This window comes from Nanorana parkeri, unplaced genomic scaffold (assembly GCF_000935625.1).
Source record: "Nanorana parkeri isolate BGI_ZX_2015 unplaced genomic scaffold, ASM93562v1 scaffold142, whole genome shotgun sequence".
Taxonomy (NCBI): Eukaryota; Metazoa; Chordata; class Amphibia; order Anura; family Dicroglossidae; genus Nanorana; species Nanorana parkeri.
In genome coordinates, this window is record NW_017306410.1 from 256,659 (window position 1) to 276,760 (window position 20,102).

General features: G+C 40.8%; 2 protein-coding genes across 2 annotated transcripts in view; one reads left to right on the forward strand and one right to left on the reverse strand.

The window, feature by feature from the left end:
• The window catches only part of PAFAH1B1 (platelet activating factor acetylhydrolase 1b regulatory subunit 1), a 66,802-nt gene extending 57,399 nt beyond the window's left edge, over positions 1–9,403 (forward strand). Inside the window, exons 6-11 of the mRNA XM_018554110.1 lie at positions 1,861–2,029; positions 4,327–4,429; positions 4,553–4,781; positions 5,809–5,910; positions 7,573–7,729; positions 8,763–9,403. Coding sequence (XP_018409612.1) covers positions 1,861–2,029; positions 4,327–4,429; positions 4,553–4,781; positions 5,809–5,910; positions 7,573–7,729; positions 8,763–8,836 — 834 coding nt within the window. The 3' untranslated portion in view covers positions 8,837–9,403. The remainder of the gene's footprint in view (positions 1–1,860; positions 2,030–4,326; positions 4,430–4,552; positions 4,782–5,808; positions 5,911–7,572; positions 7,730–8,762) is intronic.
• Positions 9,404–13,871: 4,468 nt separating this feature from the next.
• Positions 13,872–20,102, reverse strand: part of CLUH (clustered mitochondria homolog) — a 62,087-nt gene continuing 55,856 nt past the window's right edge. Inside the window, exon 27 of the transcript XR_001941110.1 lies at positions 13,872–13,882. The gene's annotated coding sequence lies outside the window, so the exon portion shown is untranslated. The remainder of the gene's footprint in view (positions 13,883–20,102) is intronic.

Genomic DNA, 20,102 nt, shown 5'->3' on the forward strand with positions numbered 1-20,102 from the left:
CCTTGGTGAGGAGGACATTTTGATTCTATTGTCCTTTAGTCTAAGCAGTATGTTACGGCACTGATGAAATCCATTCAAATATTTTGAAGTAAGAATAGACGTTATCCTATTGGAAGAGACATGAAAGCCAATTACGAAGCTCTCTAACAAATGATCCATGATTCAAATGTGGAAGATTTTCATTTATTTGTGTCTTCCAAGTTTTGTTTTATGGGTAGACCTAATTTGCAGTATTTAACATTCGTATATAGGACAGAATGGCATGACATGTACATAGTATTTACCTGGAGTATACCTGGCTGCCAGTCTAGGGTAAGGGGGGTATTCACAAGAATGTGCCCTTCCAGTTCTATACATTAGATTTCAGTAGTGCTGGGCATTCAAGGTAACGTTATACACAAAGTAGTGCTGTGTGTGGAGTCAGCAGGTCAGCTTGTTAAATCTTTAAAATGCACCTTGTGTAGGGATTAATGATAAAGCACCTGAAACTTCTAGAGATGTGACTGTAGCCTATTGGGGAAAAAAACATGGTCAAGATTACAGTTGTATTTACTCCAATATTTGCATTCTAACCGATAATTATGGAGTATCGGAGGTCTTTCAGGTTTTCATGTCTCTGGACGAGGAGAATCCTGGGACATGTTAACATTCTGTTGTCACCTGAGAAAGAAACTGATATGTCCTGTTTTCAAATGTCTTTGGTACCCTGAGAAAGGATGAACATAGATGAGTGTTTTGTTTTTTTTTGTTTTAATTTGCTGTGTTTGCTGTGGAATATGGCGATTGGGAGTGATAGTTTGATATGATTGCTGTGGGGCAGCAGCTGGCAACCTATGAGCTGTTCATTATTTTCTCCCAGGACATCACAGCCACCTAGTGGGGATTCCGTTACTTGCAGTGCTTTGTTCACATAGGCGTTAGAAATAATCAAATCACAGTTTTTTGCACGTTTGCTCACAATTGTTCAGGTTTCATGGTTGTGAATCGCAGATCAGGAGTTTATTCAGATCATATAATTTATTAACTGACTGTATTATGTTATGAAACCCAATGCTCTTCTTTTTCTCCTGACTGCTAAATGACATGGTTTTATAGGCTGAAACAGACCAGAGTACTTTAGAGTGAGAGTGGTAGGCCGTGATCATTTCTAAGTGATTTAATAGGTACCTCAAGGGCCCATTTACACCGGATCTGTTGCATTGCGATACGTTTTTCAATGGATACTAACGGAAGGGCACAAAAACATTAGTGGGTGGGAATGGGGCTAGTTCACATCGCTCCCTTCTGTTCGGTTGTGCTATATAAAAGTAGACAAGGTAACGGATCAGTTGTGAACTAGCTCCATTGGCAGGCATTCATTTTTTGGTTCCTTCAGTTGGCACCAATTGAAAAACGGATCGCATCCCAACGAATCAGAAGGAAATCGAAAGGTACAACCTTCTGTTGACTTGCTTTTTGAACAGCTATTTGTTTTGAGGGGCAGGTTTGCACAAATAATTGGGTTTGTATCCTTGTGCTTTCTCTTTGACTTGATAATTCACGTACAACTTACCCTGTGTATGACATTTTCATGGAAATTACAACCTTCATGTGTTTTTTACATTTGATTTATTTACAATTGAATATGTAGTTTATCCTGCTAGTCTGCGTCGTGTGTATTTGGATTGTGCTTAATATTATTTTGTGTGGAGGCCTTGGAAAATCCCAGACCTGAATGGGTAATGTGAGGGAAGCTTCCTTTGTCTGTGCCTAGCTAATTAATTCAGAGAGGTGCCAGACTGCCCCGTGGAGTGCAAATGGAAGCCTCCACAACTTGTCAAGCTACAGGCTGGCGTTAACAGATTTCTCTCTCCGTGTTAGGTGTGGGACTATGAGACGGGAGATTTTGAGCGAACACTCAAGGGACACACAGACTCTGTGCAGGATATCTCATTTGATCATTCTGGCAAGCTACTGGCCTCCTGCTCAGCTGACATGACCATCAAACTATGGGATTTTCAAGGATTTGAGTGCATTAGGACCATGCATGGTAAGAACTCGATTGCATTTAGAAATTTGCAGTATTTATCTGTCGTGCTTAAACACCAGTAAACTTTAAAGGTTTCTGAAATGTTATGTTTATCAGGGAGTACCATTGATCATTTCATGTTGGATCACTTAAAGCTTACTTGACTTTAGGTGGAAATCATTAGTTCTACTGCTTGATTTAAAAGATTGTATAGTTTTGTTGTGACAGAAAAAGGTTAAATATCTTCTATGCTTATTGAATGGATATCTTTTTTTAAGGAAAATTTTCATGTGAAAATCATTATCACCAGGCTATCTAAAAAGAAAAGAAAATTACTGCAAAGAGCAGTAATGTAGAAAGGTAAATCGCCCAAAACAAAAACTTGTCACAACATTAGTTCGCCAGAGGTAAGTTTCAGCGTGCCTCTGACAGTCCTTTAATGCGTTGTCTGGCCACATTGAGACCAACAGGGGAGACGGGATGCAGTGGGTCTGAAGCTAAGCTTTATAGGAAAGTGTTTGCATATAATTTTAGTTGCATGTCTTTGGACCTATTGATTTGATGAGCATTATTTTAGGGCTGCAATCAACTAATCGATAATCAGAATTGCTGACACCAAATCCCATTATCGATTAGTTGGTGTGGATCCCCTGCTTCTCTCCTCCACGGTAGGAGCCAGTGTTTTATCGGCACTCTGTCCCCTCTGATCCCTGCAGTCGGTGCCCGGTGGGGAGGAGAGCCCCCCCCCCCCCAAACCTCCCAGAGAACATTCTCCATCAGGTCCCCCCTCTGCTGATTGACACCGGTCAGTGGGCAGGTGCAATAGCCGACCTGCTATTGCAATTTGAGATAACCAATAGCAGGCTGGATATTGCACCCCACGGCCTGCTGTGTTTACATTCAGCTGCTGGCTGCAGGATCTTGCCGCCGGCAGCTCTCATTCCCCGGCTGAAGCTTTTCAAGCACAGTGTGTGCTTGAGTAGCTTCTTGGAAGTAAAAAGGTGACACTAGTGTTCTGATAGACCCCTAATTTCACCTTTTTAAGAGAACCTGTCATCTCCAATGTGCTATCACATAGGAGGCTTTTGAGCCCCCATGTGATAGCAATGAAGTTAAGTAAAAAAAAAAGGTAACAAATTATAAATACCCAAAAAATGTTAGTCTCCTGCCCCCGCGAACGCGTGCATAGTGAGGGAAGCGCAAGACTGGTGCACCTACATACGAAAATGACAATTGCATTACATGTCCGGTATTGCGTGTGCCAGAGTGAGAGCAATAATTCTGCTAACTCTAAACTGATAACCAGGCTTTTATAGATTTAAATATTAATAATTTGTCCAATTTTTTGGTGTGATTTTAAATAAGTTTGGTTATTAAATTTTATTGGCTTAGAGTTTTTTCCATTCAGATTATTTTACATCTTTGAAAATAATTACTAATTAAAATATCTAATATAATTATTTTTTTTTAAACTATTTGAAAAGTCATTTTTGGATTCAGCCTGTCAAATTCTGGTGTGGGAGGTGCCATTAATCTTAATTTTAATGGCACCGCAGACGCACCTCCCTTCTGCACTGCTGTGGTAAACTGTTTGTAACACTCCATTTGTGTATTTTATTTTAGATAAAAGATGGCATCTTTTTTTTCTTCAATTAATGGAAAAAGTAATCGGCCAACTAGTCAATGTATTATCGCGAGTTGCAGCCCTACATTATTTACTTCTAGCAGTGTTCTTATGCCATGTTCATCACATGCTCAGTTCACTTTGATGTGACTGCAGTAAATGTAAGTCAGGTTGCTTTGGTTTATGGGACTTAACACACATTAAACTATCTAGTTCAAAGAGAAATAAGGAGCAGAGTCATTTTTGTTTTATTTAAAATCGTAGTGACTTGACTTCAGCCGTGTAATTCCTAATAACATCCTTATAGTGCTAGGCAGTTGTATGACTCCATTCTGGGTAACCGCATGCAGTTTGTATGGGATTTATCCCACAAGTCAAAGATCTTAGTGGCTTCATTTTCTTCAGTCTAAGTCCTATATTGTATGTTTTATAACTTTTACTCTTCGCTCTGTAGGGCTTTGGGTCTTAATGATTCTTTATGCACATGCTTTGTGTCCTTTATAAGTTTAAGTGGAATCAGAAACATGTTTTGCTGTCGGGCATGTTTTTGTAGTTTTTTGGAATATGTGAATCCATATTGCTGGTCAGCCTGTTTTTTTTTATAGTTTTGTTCACCATTTGCTGGCAAGAAGATCAGTACTATCCTGTTATGTTCACATGTTTTGTTTGTTTTCTTTTTTTGTGTGTCTTTTAGGTCACGATCACAATGTTTCTTCAGTAGCTATAATGCCTAATGGAGATCATATAGTGTCCGCCTCAAGGGATAAAACCATTAAGATGTGGGAGGTTCAGACAGGGTAAGTGTCTGATTTTAATTCCCAGTAATTGGTGTCATTTAAACATTACTGATCTTTTTCCAGCTAATCTGAGCATTCAAAAAGTACTATTTTTTAAATGTATTTTTTACTTCAATACTTTAGTTATTGTGTGAAGACGTTCACGGGGCACAGAGAATGGGTTCGCATGGTGAGGCCAAATCAAGATGGTACCCTAATTGCAAGTTGTTCTAATGATCAGACAGTCCGTGTTTGGGTGGTAGCAACAAAAGAATGCAAAGCAGAGCTTAGAGAACATGAGCACGTTGTAGAGTGCATTTCCTGGGCCCCCGAAAGCTCTTATACTACTATATTGGATGCCACAGGATCAGAGGTAAGGTGTTCTCTTATCCTTCCTCCTAGGCGTTTTTTTTTTTATTTTTTATACCTTGACCCTTTGTTTTACACTTATTAGGTTTATCTGACAGAGTTGTAATTTATGCAGTTTTATGTCTTGTCTGATGAAGTCAGGGCTCGACAAATCACATGTGCCAGGTTGTCATGGTGACTAGAAATTGCCTCCTGGTGCCTGACTTTTGTCAGTTCCCTCGCTGTCCCCCGCCGCCACCTCCGCATCAGCTCTGCTCCCTACCCGCTGGGAGCCGCTTAATGCTGCGCTCTTTCTGCACCTTGATCCCCGTCTTCATCAGCAGAGCCAGCAGGGATCAGACACTGACCGCTGCAGCCGGTGACCAGCGGGGTGGAGAGACCGCTATGCCTCTGCATTGCCTCAGCTTCTGCCCCGTTTCTCCACAGTTCCCTTCATGCCTCCGCTGCTCGTTCCGTGTCTCCTGCTGCCCCCTTCCCTCTCTTCCTATCTACTACCCACTGTAGAAATCCGGCCTTAAGTCTCCCATTCGGTGGCTAGGAGCAATAGCCAGCCTGCTATTGGCTATTTTAAATTACAGTAGCCAATAGCAGGCTGGCTATTGCACCGGCCCACTGCCTGCTGTCAATCAGCAGAGGAGGACTTAAAGGAGAACTTTCTCCTTCTGTTCCCTCCTCTGCCGATTGACAGCAGGCAGTGGGTGGGTGCAATAGCCAGCCTTCTAGTGGTTGCTGCAATTTAATATATAGCCATTAGCAGGCTGGCTATTGCTCCCAGCCATGGCCTCCTATGTTTACTTTCTGCTGCCCTATCAGGCAGCAGTCATTCCCCAGCTTAAGCTGTTGAAGTGGAAATGTGACACAAGGCTTCAAGTCGACCCCTAATGTCACCTTTTAAAGAGAACCTGTCATCTCCAATGAGTAAAAAAAAAAAAATTAAAAGTATAAAATCCTCCCCAAAAAAGTGAATAACATTTTGTGATGAGAAACTGTGTTTTTATAATCTAATACTCAGCCTTTTTGTCTCCTCACAGACTAAGAAGAGTGGAAAGCCTGGACCATTTTTGCTGTCCGGTTCCAGAGATAAGACTATCAAGATGTGGGATATCAGTACTGGCATGTGCCTAATGACACTTGTGAGTCCAACAAACCCTCTGTAATCATTTCTAATCTGATTTAATTCTCTTTTATTGCCATCTAAGTTGAAGTTTATATTCTAGAATTGTTTTGTGTCCTTTTTCATCATTAATTTTCATTTTACTGACACCTATTGATTTACCTTGTGTGTGTATATATGTACGGCTGTGCTAAAACGTTGGAGAATTGGTAATATATATGTACCATTTTTCAAGAGTGAGAAGGTAAAACACTTTTTCTTTTATTTTCTTATGGGATTCATTTTCAACTGTAGGTCATAACAGAATGGTACGATCAGGAAACAAAATATGGCAACAAAAAAAGAAAAAGAAATTACCCCTGTTCAAAAGTCTGCATACCCTTAGTACTTAATACTGTGTATTGCCCCATTTAGCATCAATGACAGTGTCCAGTCTTTTGTAATAGTTGTCTATGAGGCCCCGAATTCTTGCAGGATGTATAGCTGCCCACTCGTCTTGACAAAATGTCTCTAGGTCATGCAAAGGCTTTGGTCGTCTTGCATGGACCACACGTTTTGAGATCTCCCCAGAGTGGCTCAATAATTTTAAGGTCACGGGACTGTGATGGACACTCCAGAACCTTCAACTTGTACTGCTGTAACCACTGGAGGGTCAACTTGGCCTTGTGTTTAAGGTCATTGTCATGCTATAAAGTCCAAGAGCGTCCCATGCGCAGCTTCCTGACAGAAGAATGCAAATTGTCTGCCAGTATTGTCTGATAACATGCTGCATTCATCTTGCCATAAGCCTTGTTGACCCGTCTCCAAACATAGAGCATTATGGTCACAACCATAAGCGCTATTTTGGTCTCGTCACTCCAAATTACAGTGTGCCAGAAGCTGTGAGGCGTGTCAAGGTGTTGTCGGGCATATTGTAACCAGGCTTTTTGTTGCATTGGCGCAGTAAAGGCTTCTTTCTGGCAACTCGACCATGCAGCTCATTTTTGTTCAAGTATCGTCCTATTGTGCTCCTTGAAACAAGCACCCCGTCTTTTTCCAGAGCAGCCTGTATTTCTCCTGAGGTTACTTTTGGCTTTTTCTTTGTATCCCGAACAATTCTTCTGGCAGTTGTGGCTTGGTATCAAGACATCCCGAGTTTTCCACTTCTTAATAAGTAATTGCACAGTACTGACTGACTTTTTCAAGGCTTTGGATATCTTTTTATATCCTTTTCCATCTTTATAAAGTTCCATTGCCATGTTACGTAGGTTTTTCTGCTCCCCATGGCTCAGTATCTAGTCTGCTCAGTGCATCCACGTGAGAGCTAACAAACTCATTGACTATTTATACACATACACTAATTGCAATTTAAAAAGCCACAAATGTGAAAATGAACCTTTAATTGCCATTTTAACCCGTGTCTGTCACCTTGTGTGTCTGTAACAAGTGCAAACATTCCAGGTTATGTAAACTTTTGATCAGGACCATTTGGGTGATTTTCTGTTCTGATTTTAAAAAGGAGCCAAACAGCCGCGTGATGATAAATAGCTTCATATGATCACTATCCTTAAATAAAAGACAGTTGGGTTTTTTTTTGGCATGATCAGTCATATTTTCAATATCCATGCCAACATTTTGTGTGTGTTAACCTAAATTTCATTGATAAGTAAACAAACAAAAAAAACTTTTTTTTGTTTTATAGGTTGGCCATGATAACTGGGTACGTGGCATCCTGTTTCACCCAGGTGGCAAGTTTATATTGAGCTCTGCTGATGATAAAACCCTACGTATTTGGGACTATAAGAACAAGCGCTGCATGAAAACCTTGAATGCGCATGAACACTTTGTTACCTCTTTGGGTAAGTTTTTATAACCATAAATGTTAATTTCAGATGGCTTTGCCATTACTACATCATTCCCAGACTCTTCATATAAAGTCCATGTTTTTCTGGTAAATGATCTGTATACTTGGAAAAGTACAATTACATCAGCCCAGTCTTAAAAGATGACTGCACGTAAAAAAAATTATTTATATATATTTATTTATCTTTCCTGGCCTCTGGAGCCCAAAAAGTACACACAACTCCCCTTAATCCCAGCCTGAGATAGTGTTATAGGAGTCACTGAAGAATCTGGTGCCGGTGCTAAGCTAAAGACAAGGAAGGCTTTTTAAATGTGTGCCCTCTCTAGCGCCACTCAATTACTATTGGCAGTTCATTGTTCTCAAAATACACACTAACTGATTTATAAAGCCTGGAGGGTCTTGACTTTTATATTTATTCACTTTAGATTACAATGAGCCGTTACTAATTTTTATGAGGATGAGGCAATCACTGGCATTTTAAATCCGAACCCTTGGGCTCACTGTTCTCTTTGCTAATATGCCTCTTTTGCTCAGAATAGTTTGTAAATATTTAAACAATAAATGTGGGACAAACGGTGCCATAGACCTTTTGCTCTCCTCAATGCTCACTAGGCAACGAGTAGTCATAGAGACCTTTACATTGTCACTGGGGTTATGCACATGGGAATACCCTATAGGGGGGCCTCTGTGTATTAAAGGGCCATCCCACTGCCAGCATGGATAATAAGTGTTGGGTGCTGGATGAAGGGATTGACGTGTGTGTGCTGGGATCTCACTGGTTGAGTATCCTCTTGTTCAATTACATTTAGTACTGGAAGTACAATCCTGAAACAAAGGTTTCAGTTTAATATGAATGTATAAGATTTGCTGGTCATATCAATATGCATATAGTGGTAAACTTGTCCACAATTTACTTTGTCTTCTGGGCCATAAACTAACCATTCGTGTGTAGAGTGTTTCCATTTTGCATGTAAGAACTCAAACACCTTTTTCGAAAATGTTGATTCATTCTTTGGTTTGTCTTCTAGATTTCCACAAGACTGCACCATATGTGGTCACTGGAAGCGTAGATCAAACAGTAAAAGTGTGGGAGTGCCGTTGATTTGACCTCACCTTGGTTCCCATCGCCTCTCCCCTCTCCTCTGGATGCACTCAGATACCATGGTTACCCATCTGTTAAATACCTATTGTCCTTTCATGTAAATTATTCTGGATGTAGATTGAGCTTATTAAATGTTACACAAAAAGTATTCATGCATGGTGAATCCAAATTGTATACTGTAAATTTACATACGTTGTCTAGAAGTACCATAGGTTTAAGAACATGGGCAGGCATTGGTCACATCAGACCTAACAGGCAAGAACTGTGTCATTCTGGGGTGTCCTGCAGAATCATGCCTGTCGCTCTTTGTCTTCGGTTGTGGTTTCCTGGATCAGTGGGCTCACTTCAGAAGCACATTTTTTTTGTGGGGCTTTTTGAAAAGTAATGTGGATCTACGACAATGTTTTAGTGAGCTTTAAAAACGAAAATAATACACTTCATGTTGGAGTGTCCACAGAGTCAGAGGTTTGTGTAGCAGCAGCACTTGTCTTTTATGTATGTAAACTTACTGCAAAATATGGCACTAAATACTTTTGTTGCAGGTATTAAACTCCCCCCCCCGCAGCATACGTAATTACATGCTTGATGGCCTTTACGGAGGTGATTGTTGGATGGCAACCAAAGACTTCTCATCAGTCCTAAAAGGAAAAAAAAAAATATGCAACAAACTTGTCGCAGTTTGTTTTTCTTATTTCGAGCACCTGCATGTTTCAAACCATGTGACGTCTTACCTCTTTTTATTTATTCTGTCAATCCACCGTTTTGTGCCTCAGGATTAGCTGCCATCATGCCTTCATCTAGAGCAAAGGTTCAAAGCTGCCCTTAAATATTTCTCAATGGTCCAGGATTTATTGACGTGCCCATATAGCGGTAACAAAAAAAAAACCGTGCTATAGCTGAAAAACCACTGACGGGAAATGTGTATTTCCCCTCATACCCAGGTCTATGTGGTCAGCTGAACTGTAATAAGGCAGCATATAGAAAGCTTACTGGTTGGTTGCTTGCGTTCATTTCTGCTGCAGATGCAAGGTCAGCTTAAGGCAGTTAAAACCAAGTTGACAAAGTGGTAGCTATACACTTCTTTGAGAACGTTGGCTGTGCTTCAGAATTATTTGGGTAAGCGATTGTAATGTATAAAGGTTCATGCTGACCGTGACCACTGCTTAAATATAGACCAGGTACTACACCCTCGTATAGGCTTTTCAAAGTACAATGACTGCCGTGTTGAGTAACCTGTAGCAGCCAATCTAATCTCACTTTTTCCTGAGCTGACTACTAATTTGTTTAGTTGCTACGGGTTAGTGCAGCTTGCACAGTCATTGCACTAATATTAAATACGTTTTCCTTGGGCACATTCTTGAGGGACAGATGCTATAACCCATCGATGGAATAGTCCAGCATCTGTTTCTGTTAATAATCACAGGAGCATGTTGGGAAAGTTGTAAAAATGCTTTGCACTAATCCTGAAACTCATGGAAACTTTGGTTCAGTAGAAATGCCTCAGACTTGGACCTTCTACACATCGGTGCTCTACCTTCATTCATTCTAACATTGGCTCATTTCCACGAATCGGCACCAATGAACACATGACCACAACGCTAAGGTTGAGATGAAGAGACACGCCGTTCTTTCCACTTGTCCATGCAACAGACTGTAAGCTTTCTGTCATCTTTTCACTGCGTGCTTTGTTTTCAGCTACTGCAATTTCATTTCACACACATTCTGGAATATCACTGAGCAGTTTGTAGACAGCATTTTAAACTAGTTATCTGAGAAGTCTCAACACTTACAAAGTCCTTTTTTTTTTTTGTACGCCGCACAAATGTCACCACTCGAAGCATGCACAAAGCCATGAAAACGTAAATGGGGCAAAATCATATAGACTTTAAAGTCTGATAGCTCTTCATAGGGAACAGCCCCTGATTATTGTTATTCCTCTGACACTCAGTTTTGTCAGAATTACTGACCACGCTCTTTTATGTCAGCGATTATCTTAGACTTCTTGTTTTTGGTACCAGATCTAGCCATTGCTTTTCAAAAAGCACCTTTGGAATGGAGCATAAATGATTATTCTGATGCCTAGAATTTGTATTCACAGTAGTCACCATGTCAATAAATATTCAAGCAGTTTGTGTAAAAAAAATTCCCTTTTGTGGAATAGTAAAAAGAAAAAAAAAATCATTGTCATATTGACGTTTCACTTTTTTTTTTCTTCCTCTCTCCCTCCTTACTCGAGTAAAAGTACCCATAATACCATTGGAGTCATTCACAGAAGTGGTTAATTACTATGAGTGCCCACAAGTTTGAATGTTTTTTCGGGTTAGTCCAGTTTATTGTACAGGCTGCTATATATCATCTTTATTCCCTCGTGTGAGTTGACGTCTAAATGTTACAACCAAAACTGCACAAAGGCTTCAAGTTTAGTGGGTGCTTGGCCTGTTGTATCCAGCTAAGTTATGTTAAAGTAAAAAAGAAAAAATACAAAAAAAAAAGAAAAATCACACTACACTATTTTTGAATTTCGTGAATATGAAAGGCAATTTTATTTTGAAACATCTGTGCAGTAAACATTTTGTCCCCAGACACCAAGAGGAGCTCTTTGCCATCATGGTTTGTCCAGCACATCTTTTGTAGCTACAATTCTAGGTCCGCTTTACCCATCCTATTAGAGAATACAGAATCCAGACCAACTCCCTGTTAGAAAATGCATTTTGTATTACAAATGTCTTTAGCTTTTTGTTTTGTTTTGTTTGGTGAAGGTTTATTTTTCATGCTTTCCCAATCACTCCCATGTATCTTTTTAGACATGTACTTGAAGGATCCCTCGGTCTAGAATTCCCTTAAATTGTCAGCGGTGTGCATACTATGTAATGGACTCCTTGGCTGATGTTTCAGTGTACGGTCAGCTGTCATGTGAACTCTCAGTGATTGGGCAATTGTGAGTGTGCCTTATTGCCTCTTTACTTGTACATTGATACATTTTGTATAGTATGTTGAAGCATTAATGATCTGCTTTGTAGTGCTGCTGTCTTTTCAGAGATACTGCAGAGGCCTAGTCAAAGGCTTTAGCTCGCAGAAATGCCTTTTAGCAACTTAAAACCAAAAGGAAGTTCCATGTCATAGCTATAGTCACTACTTGCATCGTCGCTTTTTTGGGGGTCACTTAGAAGTCTTTCTCTGCTCCCTGTGGTTGATGGAATGTTTTGTCCTACAAACAGCAAATCATAACAGGAAAATGGAGACCCGCCTCGGCAACAAAAGGCATTCAAAAGCCAAATGGCGCTGGGGGAAAGGATGGGTGGCAGAATAACAGGCATTAGAACGTGAAACTTAGCACAGCATAGCTGGATAAAGCATTGACACCTATTTATTAGTGAAAATTGCTTTTGCACTATACACACCTGTGGAACAGAAAAGGACTCCATGTACTTTGGAGCAGTGTATCACTATTATCTTGCAGCAACGCTGAACTTGTGCTGTTGGTGCCGCTACAGTGACCACTTTGAAGATGGCCATGCAAGCCAGCAACAGGCTTCATTCCCAAACTTGACTCCCGTTCGATGGACGCTTGTGTTGCCTATACTTCTGTTTTAGCTTGAGAAGTGCAAATGTGTCGCTCTAACCTAATAACCAGGAACGTGGGGGTGGTTGAGTTCAAAACTGTTGCTGTCTGTTAGCATCTTGCACTTTAGAAGATTAAGCCGTCCTGCTTTTGTGTGGTGTGACCAATGACGTGCCCAGGCACTAATCAAACAGTAACTAGTTACTAGCAAGTTGTCCGGGGCCGGTGGAGCACTGTAGATTCAAAAAAACTGACTCTAGACCCACAAAGCCCAGTCTATTATTGTCAGACCCTGCTTATCCCGATTGCCTCTTCTCTGCTTTATGTGAACCCCTCTGGTGATTGAACTCTTTCTCTAGCAATCTGCCAGTGCCCTCCAACATGGGATGTTTAAACATACTATTTTATTTTATTGTTCAGTGGTGACTTGATAATCCTGGTCATATTTTAAAAGTGGAAAATAATGAATATATATATATTAACAGGCACTTACAAGATCTGTCAAAATAGTAGCGCTAGTTATTAAATGAATACTTACACAGATGTAAACTTGTGGTGAATGTAAATTCTGAAGTTTTTCCTCATGCTGACAGTTTTGGATTTACAAGTCACAACTGAAACATCTCCTCTTTAAGCAAACCCCCTTTTTAGCTGTTCCACACTATCATGTAAGTGGCTACTTGTTCTCCAGGCTGTCATTGCCTCCCTCCCCTCCCTACACACCCACACACACTCATTCCTCACCTTTCTCGAAGAACCGTTTCTTCAGTCTAGTAGACCCTTGACACGGACATGACAGAAAGTGTCCATTTTCGTAAGAAAGACGGAAAGGTTTTATTTTGGAGGAAACTTTTTTTTTTTCTTTGACTGTAAGCGTTAACAGAGAAGAAAGTGACACAATTAAAGGACGAATATAAAAATCAGTAAAGGAATGTATATAATACTGCTCTGTGTTTTACAGTAAGATTTGTTGCTCTCAGACTGTGTAAAACAAAATTTATTCGTTTTTCTGCATATTAAAGAAAATCTTATTGTACCAATTGGTAAACTATTAAATGCATATAAAACTAGACGTGTTTTTTCCTCTTTTCTCATCAGTTTATAAGAATATTGAATTATGACGGCTTCGGCTCTGTGATAGGCAGTTAATGCGGCTGCTGTGTCTAGCTGGGAGGAGCATGTGATGTTCTCTTCTGCATGTAAGAAATCTCAGGCAAAGTTCTCTCTTTATGGTTCCAGCATCTACTTTTGAGAATTGATAAAGGTTTAATGGGTGCAGAAGTCGGTAATAAGCTATTTTCTTGATCATCCATCACAGGGAGCTTGCAAGTATGTTGAAGAGCTTGGTTGCATGGAGGGTACCACATCCCCTACTAATCAACAAGGATTTTTATTCAGTTCAGACTTTTTAGGCACCTATTCAGAGACTGTTCAGTCGTGGCCGAAAGTTTTGAGAGTGACAAAAATATTCATTTTTACAAAGTCTGCTGCTTCAGTGTTTTAAGATCTAGTCATCTGTTACTATGGTATACTGAAGTATAATTACAAGTACAAGAGTCAATATTTGCAGTGTTGACCATTCTTATGCAAGACCTCTGCAACTCGCGCTGCCATGCTGTCAATCAACTTCTGGGCCACATCCTGGCTAATGGCAGCCCATTCTTGCATAATCAATGCTTGGAGTTTGTCAGAATTTTCGGGGGGGGGTTTGTTTACCCGCCTCTTGAGTATTGACCAAGTTCTCAATGGGATCAAGGTCTGGGGAGTTTCCTGGCCATGGACCCAAAAGTTTGATGATTTGTTCCCCAAGCCACTTTTGCCTTATGGTAAGGTGCTCCATCATGCTGCAGGCATTGCTAGTCACCAAACTGTTCTTGAATGGTTGGGGGAAGTTGCTCTTGGAGGATGTTTTTGTACTATTCTTTATTCATGGCTGTGTACTTAGGCAGAATTGTGAGCCCACTCCCTTGGCTGAGAAGCAACCCCACACGTGAATGTCTCAGGATGCTTTACTGTTGGCATGACACAGGACTGATGGTAGGCTCACCTTTTCTCCGGACAAGCTATTTTGCGGATGCACCGACAATCGGAAAGGGGATGCATCAGAGAAAATGACTACCCCGGTCCTCGGCAGTCCAATCCCTGTACCTTTTGCAGAATATCAGACTGTCCCGGATGTTTTTCTTGGAGAGAAGTGGCTTCTCTGCTGCTTGCTGGACTTTCTTGGGCCCCCCCGGAAGCCTTCTTCACAACAATTGAACCTCTCTCCTTTGAAGTTCATGATGATTCGATAAATGGTTGATTTAGGTGCAATCTTCGTAGCGGCAATATCCTTGTCTTTTGAATCCTTTTTGTGCAAAGCAATGATGACTGCACGTGTTTCTTGCAGGTAACCATGGCTACCAGAGGAAGAACAACGATTTCCAGCGCCACCCTCCTTTTAAAGCTTCCAGTCTGTCATGCTGATTGAGTTAGAATAACAGAGTGGTCTCCACCCTTGTCCTCTTCAACACTGACACATGTGTTAACGAGAGAATCACTGACATTATGTCAGCTGGTCCTTTTGTGGCAGGGCTGAAATGCAGTGGAAATGTTTTTTTGGGGGATTTTCATGGCAAAGAAGGATTTTAAAATGAATTGCGATTGATCTGATCACTCTTTATACAAACTGAAGCAGTAGACTTTGTGAAAATGAATGTGTCATTCTCAAAACTTTTGGCCACGACTATCTACAGTTAACATAATTTGTTTCCTACTTGTACATCTTAAAACAATTAAAAACAAGTGATGTGAAATGATCAAGATTGCTCACATAAAATGTATAGAAGATATAACAATGCCTAGAACTATCCGCCTAAACTTGTAACTCGTATGCCATGTTAAGTGTCAAACTACACACCACAATGTATGTTTAGTAAGCCATTGCAGCAGGTGGATGGGATTTTTCATGGATCTGTGCTCCAGGTCATAAGGCGTTCAAAGAAGAACCATCATAGAGCTGATTCGATTGTCTGGTAAAAACATCCGGTGAGCGAACACAAGGATAGCATGTAGTCCCTTACAATCAGTTTTCCCAAGACACAATTCTGTCACGGACCGTCCCTGCAACTTCAAGTGTAGGTTGATACTTACTTTTGACCAAATATGGCAAATTTTTAATTTAGGGGATGGTTATAGGCATTGCTGTAGCTTCTATACATTTCATGTGAGCCATGTCCATCACATGGCGTTAACTCTTGAACAAATGCATTATGCAGCTACCGTCAGGTGATTGGACACTGGTAAATTAAAGCTGTTAGATCAGCCCTGTATTACGCCGTCCACTTCCAGCCTGCCTCGGGTTTTTGTTTTTTTGCTATGGTCCTTACCTTCTCGCTGCTGTTCTTTCAGCAATTTTCCTGGCTCTTCTAGCAGGTTCCTTCATGCTGCTTAGTGTCACTGCAAATGTGACGGCAGTTTTCCAGACCGGTTTTCGCCTTAACAGACTGCGCAAATTCACTTGTCTGTGACAATCTACTTGTCCCAATACAAAAAAATTGTTTTAATCAAAACTAGGGATGCACCAATACCGGTTATCGAGTACCGATATTTTGTTTTTGGTACTCTCCAATACCGAGTATCGGTGCTTCTGTTGACATGGAGCAGACTGCTCGGGCAATCGGGAAGCGTGTAATGACATGCTACCCGGCTTCCTGGGTGCCAGGGAAGCTGACTCCATGTTGTTTGGCAGGCTTGATTGTGATTGGCCGGGAAACCGGCTTCCCAGCCAATCAGCTTCCCGGATAATCAGGAAACCGGGCAGCGAGTAACGAACTGATTGGCTGGCTTGATGCTGATTGGCTGGGAAGCCAGCTTCCCAGCCAATCAGAAAACCGGGAGGCGGGTCATTAGTTGCTGACCCGCTTCCTGATTGCACGGGAAGCTGGCACCATGTTCCCCTACGGCACTGCAGGTCAGAGGAACATTTCCTCTGACCGGAAGTTCCGGTATTTGGGGCAGGTATCGGAGCATTTGGGCGAGTACAAGTACTCGGCCAAATATTCTGTATCGGTGCATCCCTAATCAAAACTATATTTTGCTGCTAAATAGCGCTTCTCATTGATCAGCGTGGTCACCGGACCACGCTGAGCAATGAGTGACCAATTTGCGACCGAAATTCAGAATACATAGGGCAGGACTGTGCTGGACAGCTGTACGGCATACATAGAGTACACCTGTACTGGCAAGGACTGTTCGCAGAAAGGTAAGTATGGGTTTGGGAGAGACCGGGCCAGATTTGATTGGTAATTCCATTTTCCTCTATTACCTGGGAAAGTGAGCTTACCCTTTAATGCACATTGTGCATGTAAGGAAGTTCTGCTGCCTGGCTACTACAGTATGGTACCAGTGGAATGGCACAGGACTCAACACACACACAAAAAAATGTCCTACGTGTGTGTTTATTTGCATGCAGATGGGGGCAGTAGGGTCGTTTTTTTTTTTTTGTTCCCCCTGGAAAATGCTTGACCTGGACCTGCCAGGTTTTCAGCTTCTCCGGTAAGAAAACATTTGCTGAGCTTGGAGAGAGGAGTCCTTCCTCCTTAGACACTAGCAAAAAAAATAATGGACGCTCTGTAGCAAAGTATTTACAGTAGGCCCCTGTTGCCCAACCTAAGGTCCTTTGGTGTTTGAAGTGCAAACCCTCAGGCCCCAGTAGGTCAGTAGTGGAAGTACAGAGTTGCAAAAGGGGCCTTTTATAATAGTATTCTCTAGAGGTTTCATGTATGTTCCCAGTCTCTGAAAGTATGACTAAGTCTCCAAAGACTCCTGTCAGTTTCTGACCATCTCCTCTGTTAAGTCTTCTGCAGCATTTTGTATAAAAACTATTATACCCGGCCTTCAGAGACATCAGGGGCTGCATTTGAGACTCCCTACACTTTGTTAGTTGACAACCACTGGTTCTCCTACTTTTTTTGTTTTGTTAGACCTAGTGTCCTCCTGCATGTGACGATATAAACCCATTGGTCCTTGAAGGTTGTTGTGTTGCTCAATGTACTTTAGAAAAATGTATTTGACAAGTGACTGCACAATGCTTATCATTTTCAGTGTTGAAATCTATAGCTCCTGACATCTGTAAAAATTAAGTCAAGGCAACTGGACTTGCTGTATTTTTCTGGAAGAAGTTTCACTGGTCATCCAACCAGCTTTCTCAATTCAGAATGACTTGTACAAAAAATGACCTGGGAATAAATATGGTGAATGTTGCTCCAATCCTGGATTGTTAAATCTGACTAACATATTTGACTAAACATTATAGTAACATGGCTAGGGCTACAGTCTGCTTCATACTTATTCAAATTCTACAACATATTCTGTCAGATATTAAATGCAAACATTGTCTTCCAAATAGATTGCGCTAATGGTACTTCTATCAATATTCTCAGCAGCTGGGTCAATGCTCTAAAGTAAACCGCTCTCTAAATTAAAACACTCCCCTACACAAAACATCCCTAGGTGTAAAAAGTCAAGTTGTGTATTAAACAAATTGTGTATAAAGCTTGTGTATCAAGACAATTGCGAAAACAATAATCCTAATATACAGTAGTGTAAAAAAGAAAGTACACCCTTTTTGAATTCTAATGTTTTATGTATCAGGACTTAATAAAAAAAAATCCTCGGGTCCTTAGCAGGTCTTAAAATTAGGTAAATACCACCTAATAGATGAATAGTAACACATGACATATTACACCGTGTCATTATTTATTTTACAAACAAAGTCAAAATGGAGAAGCCATGTGTGACAAACTAAGTACACCTTATGATTCAATAGTTTGTAGAACCACCTTTAGGAGCAATAACTTGAAGTAATTGTTTTCTATATGACTATCAGTCTCTCACATGAGTGTGGAGGAGTTTTAGCCCACTCTTCTTTACAACGTTGCTTCAGTTCATTGAGGTTTGAGGACATTTGTTTCCGCACAGCTCTCTTAAGGTCTGGTTGAGGCCTGCACTTTGACTGGGCCATTACAACACCTCTATTATTTTTTCAGCCATCCTGTTGTAGATTTGCCGGTGTGCGTGGGATCATTGTCCCATTGCATGCCCCAATTTCGGCCAAGCTTTAGCTGCCAGACAGATGGTCTTACATTTGACTCTAGAAAACTTTAGTATACAGAGGAGTTCATGGTCGACTCCCTGACTGCAAGGTGCCCTGGTCCTGTGGTTGCAAAACAAGCCCAAATCATCATCCCTCCACCTCTGGGCTTGACAGTTGATATGCCGTGTTTGGTTTTTAGCTAAGCATGGCTCTGTACATTATTGCCAAACATCTCCACTTTGGTCTTGTCTGTCCAAAGGACATTGTTCCAGAAGTCTTGTGGTTTGTTCAGATACAACTTTGCAAACCTAAACCATGCTGCATTGTTCTTTTTAGAGAAGAGGCTTGCTCTTGGCAACCCTTTCATACAAACCATACTTGAGTCTTTTTCTAATTGTATTGTCAGGAACTTTTATAGTTAACATGCTAAGTGAGGTCTGTAGAGTCTGAGATGTAACTCGGGTTTTTTGCAATTTCTCTGAGCATTGCATGGTCTGACCTTGGGGTGAATTTGCTGGGATGTCCACTCCTGGGAATATTGGCAACTGTCCGAAATGTTTTCCACTTGTGAATAATCTTCTTCATTGTAGAAGGATGGGCTTTAAATTGTTTGGAAATTGCCTTATAACCCTTCCCAGATTGATGGGCAGCAAACATTGCTGATGTCTTTCCTCCTTGGCATTGTGTTAACACACACATCAATGCTCCAGCCAAGCAAACTGGTATGTCTCCTCTCCTGCTTTATTATTTTGTTTCTTCATTGAAGATTCTACTACCAAGAGCTGCAAGTTGACCGGATATTATTTCTCAGAGTCTCTAGCTAGCCCAGAAAACAGAATCATGCCAGATAAATAATTTTCGCCGGTGTGAGTCCTTGGGGGGTTTTCCTCATGTGCGTTTCCTAGAGTGCAAATTTTGTCTTTCCTTCAATTTGGGGTAGAGCAACGTTTAGCTCAAAGTATCATAAGGGTCACACATCTGCCTTGTCGGTCTTTTTTTCAATGCACCCTTGCTTCTAATTCTTTGATCCTTACTTTTATTCAGGGAGTTCTATGTGTGGTTCTTCCTTAATTACCTCTTCCTTCATGGGATTTGGACTTGGTTTTATCTGTTCTACAAAAACCTCCTTATGAACCTATCCGAGTCATTTCTTTGCCTTTGTAATTGAAAAAGTTTGCTTTCCTTGTGGCCATTACCTCCGCTAGAAGGGTTTCTGAGTTGTCCGTTTTTGTGGAGAACCCTATTCGGTTCTTCAAAAGGACAAATACAATTAACGCCGAGACCACCAACTGGAACAAAATATCAAATCCTCAATGCAACTTTAGCAGAAGTGATGTCAGCAGACTCTGCTCAACACATTTCATCATCAATTACTTTCTCAAGAGTAGTCACCACTTATTTAGACACAATTGGTTTAATACACAAATATAATTTTTACACTTTGGGATGTTTTCTGGCGGTGGAGTGTTTTAGTTTAGAGCACTGTGTTAGTTTTGAATGATTTTATACAAACATCCATTTTTGTTTGTATATTTGATCCTATATACAGTATCCTAATATATTGATCCCTGTAAAATTAAACTACATAATTAGTACTATCTGTGTGCCATCATCTGTACAACATTTAC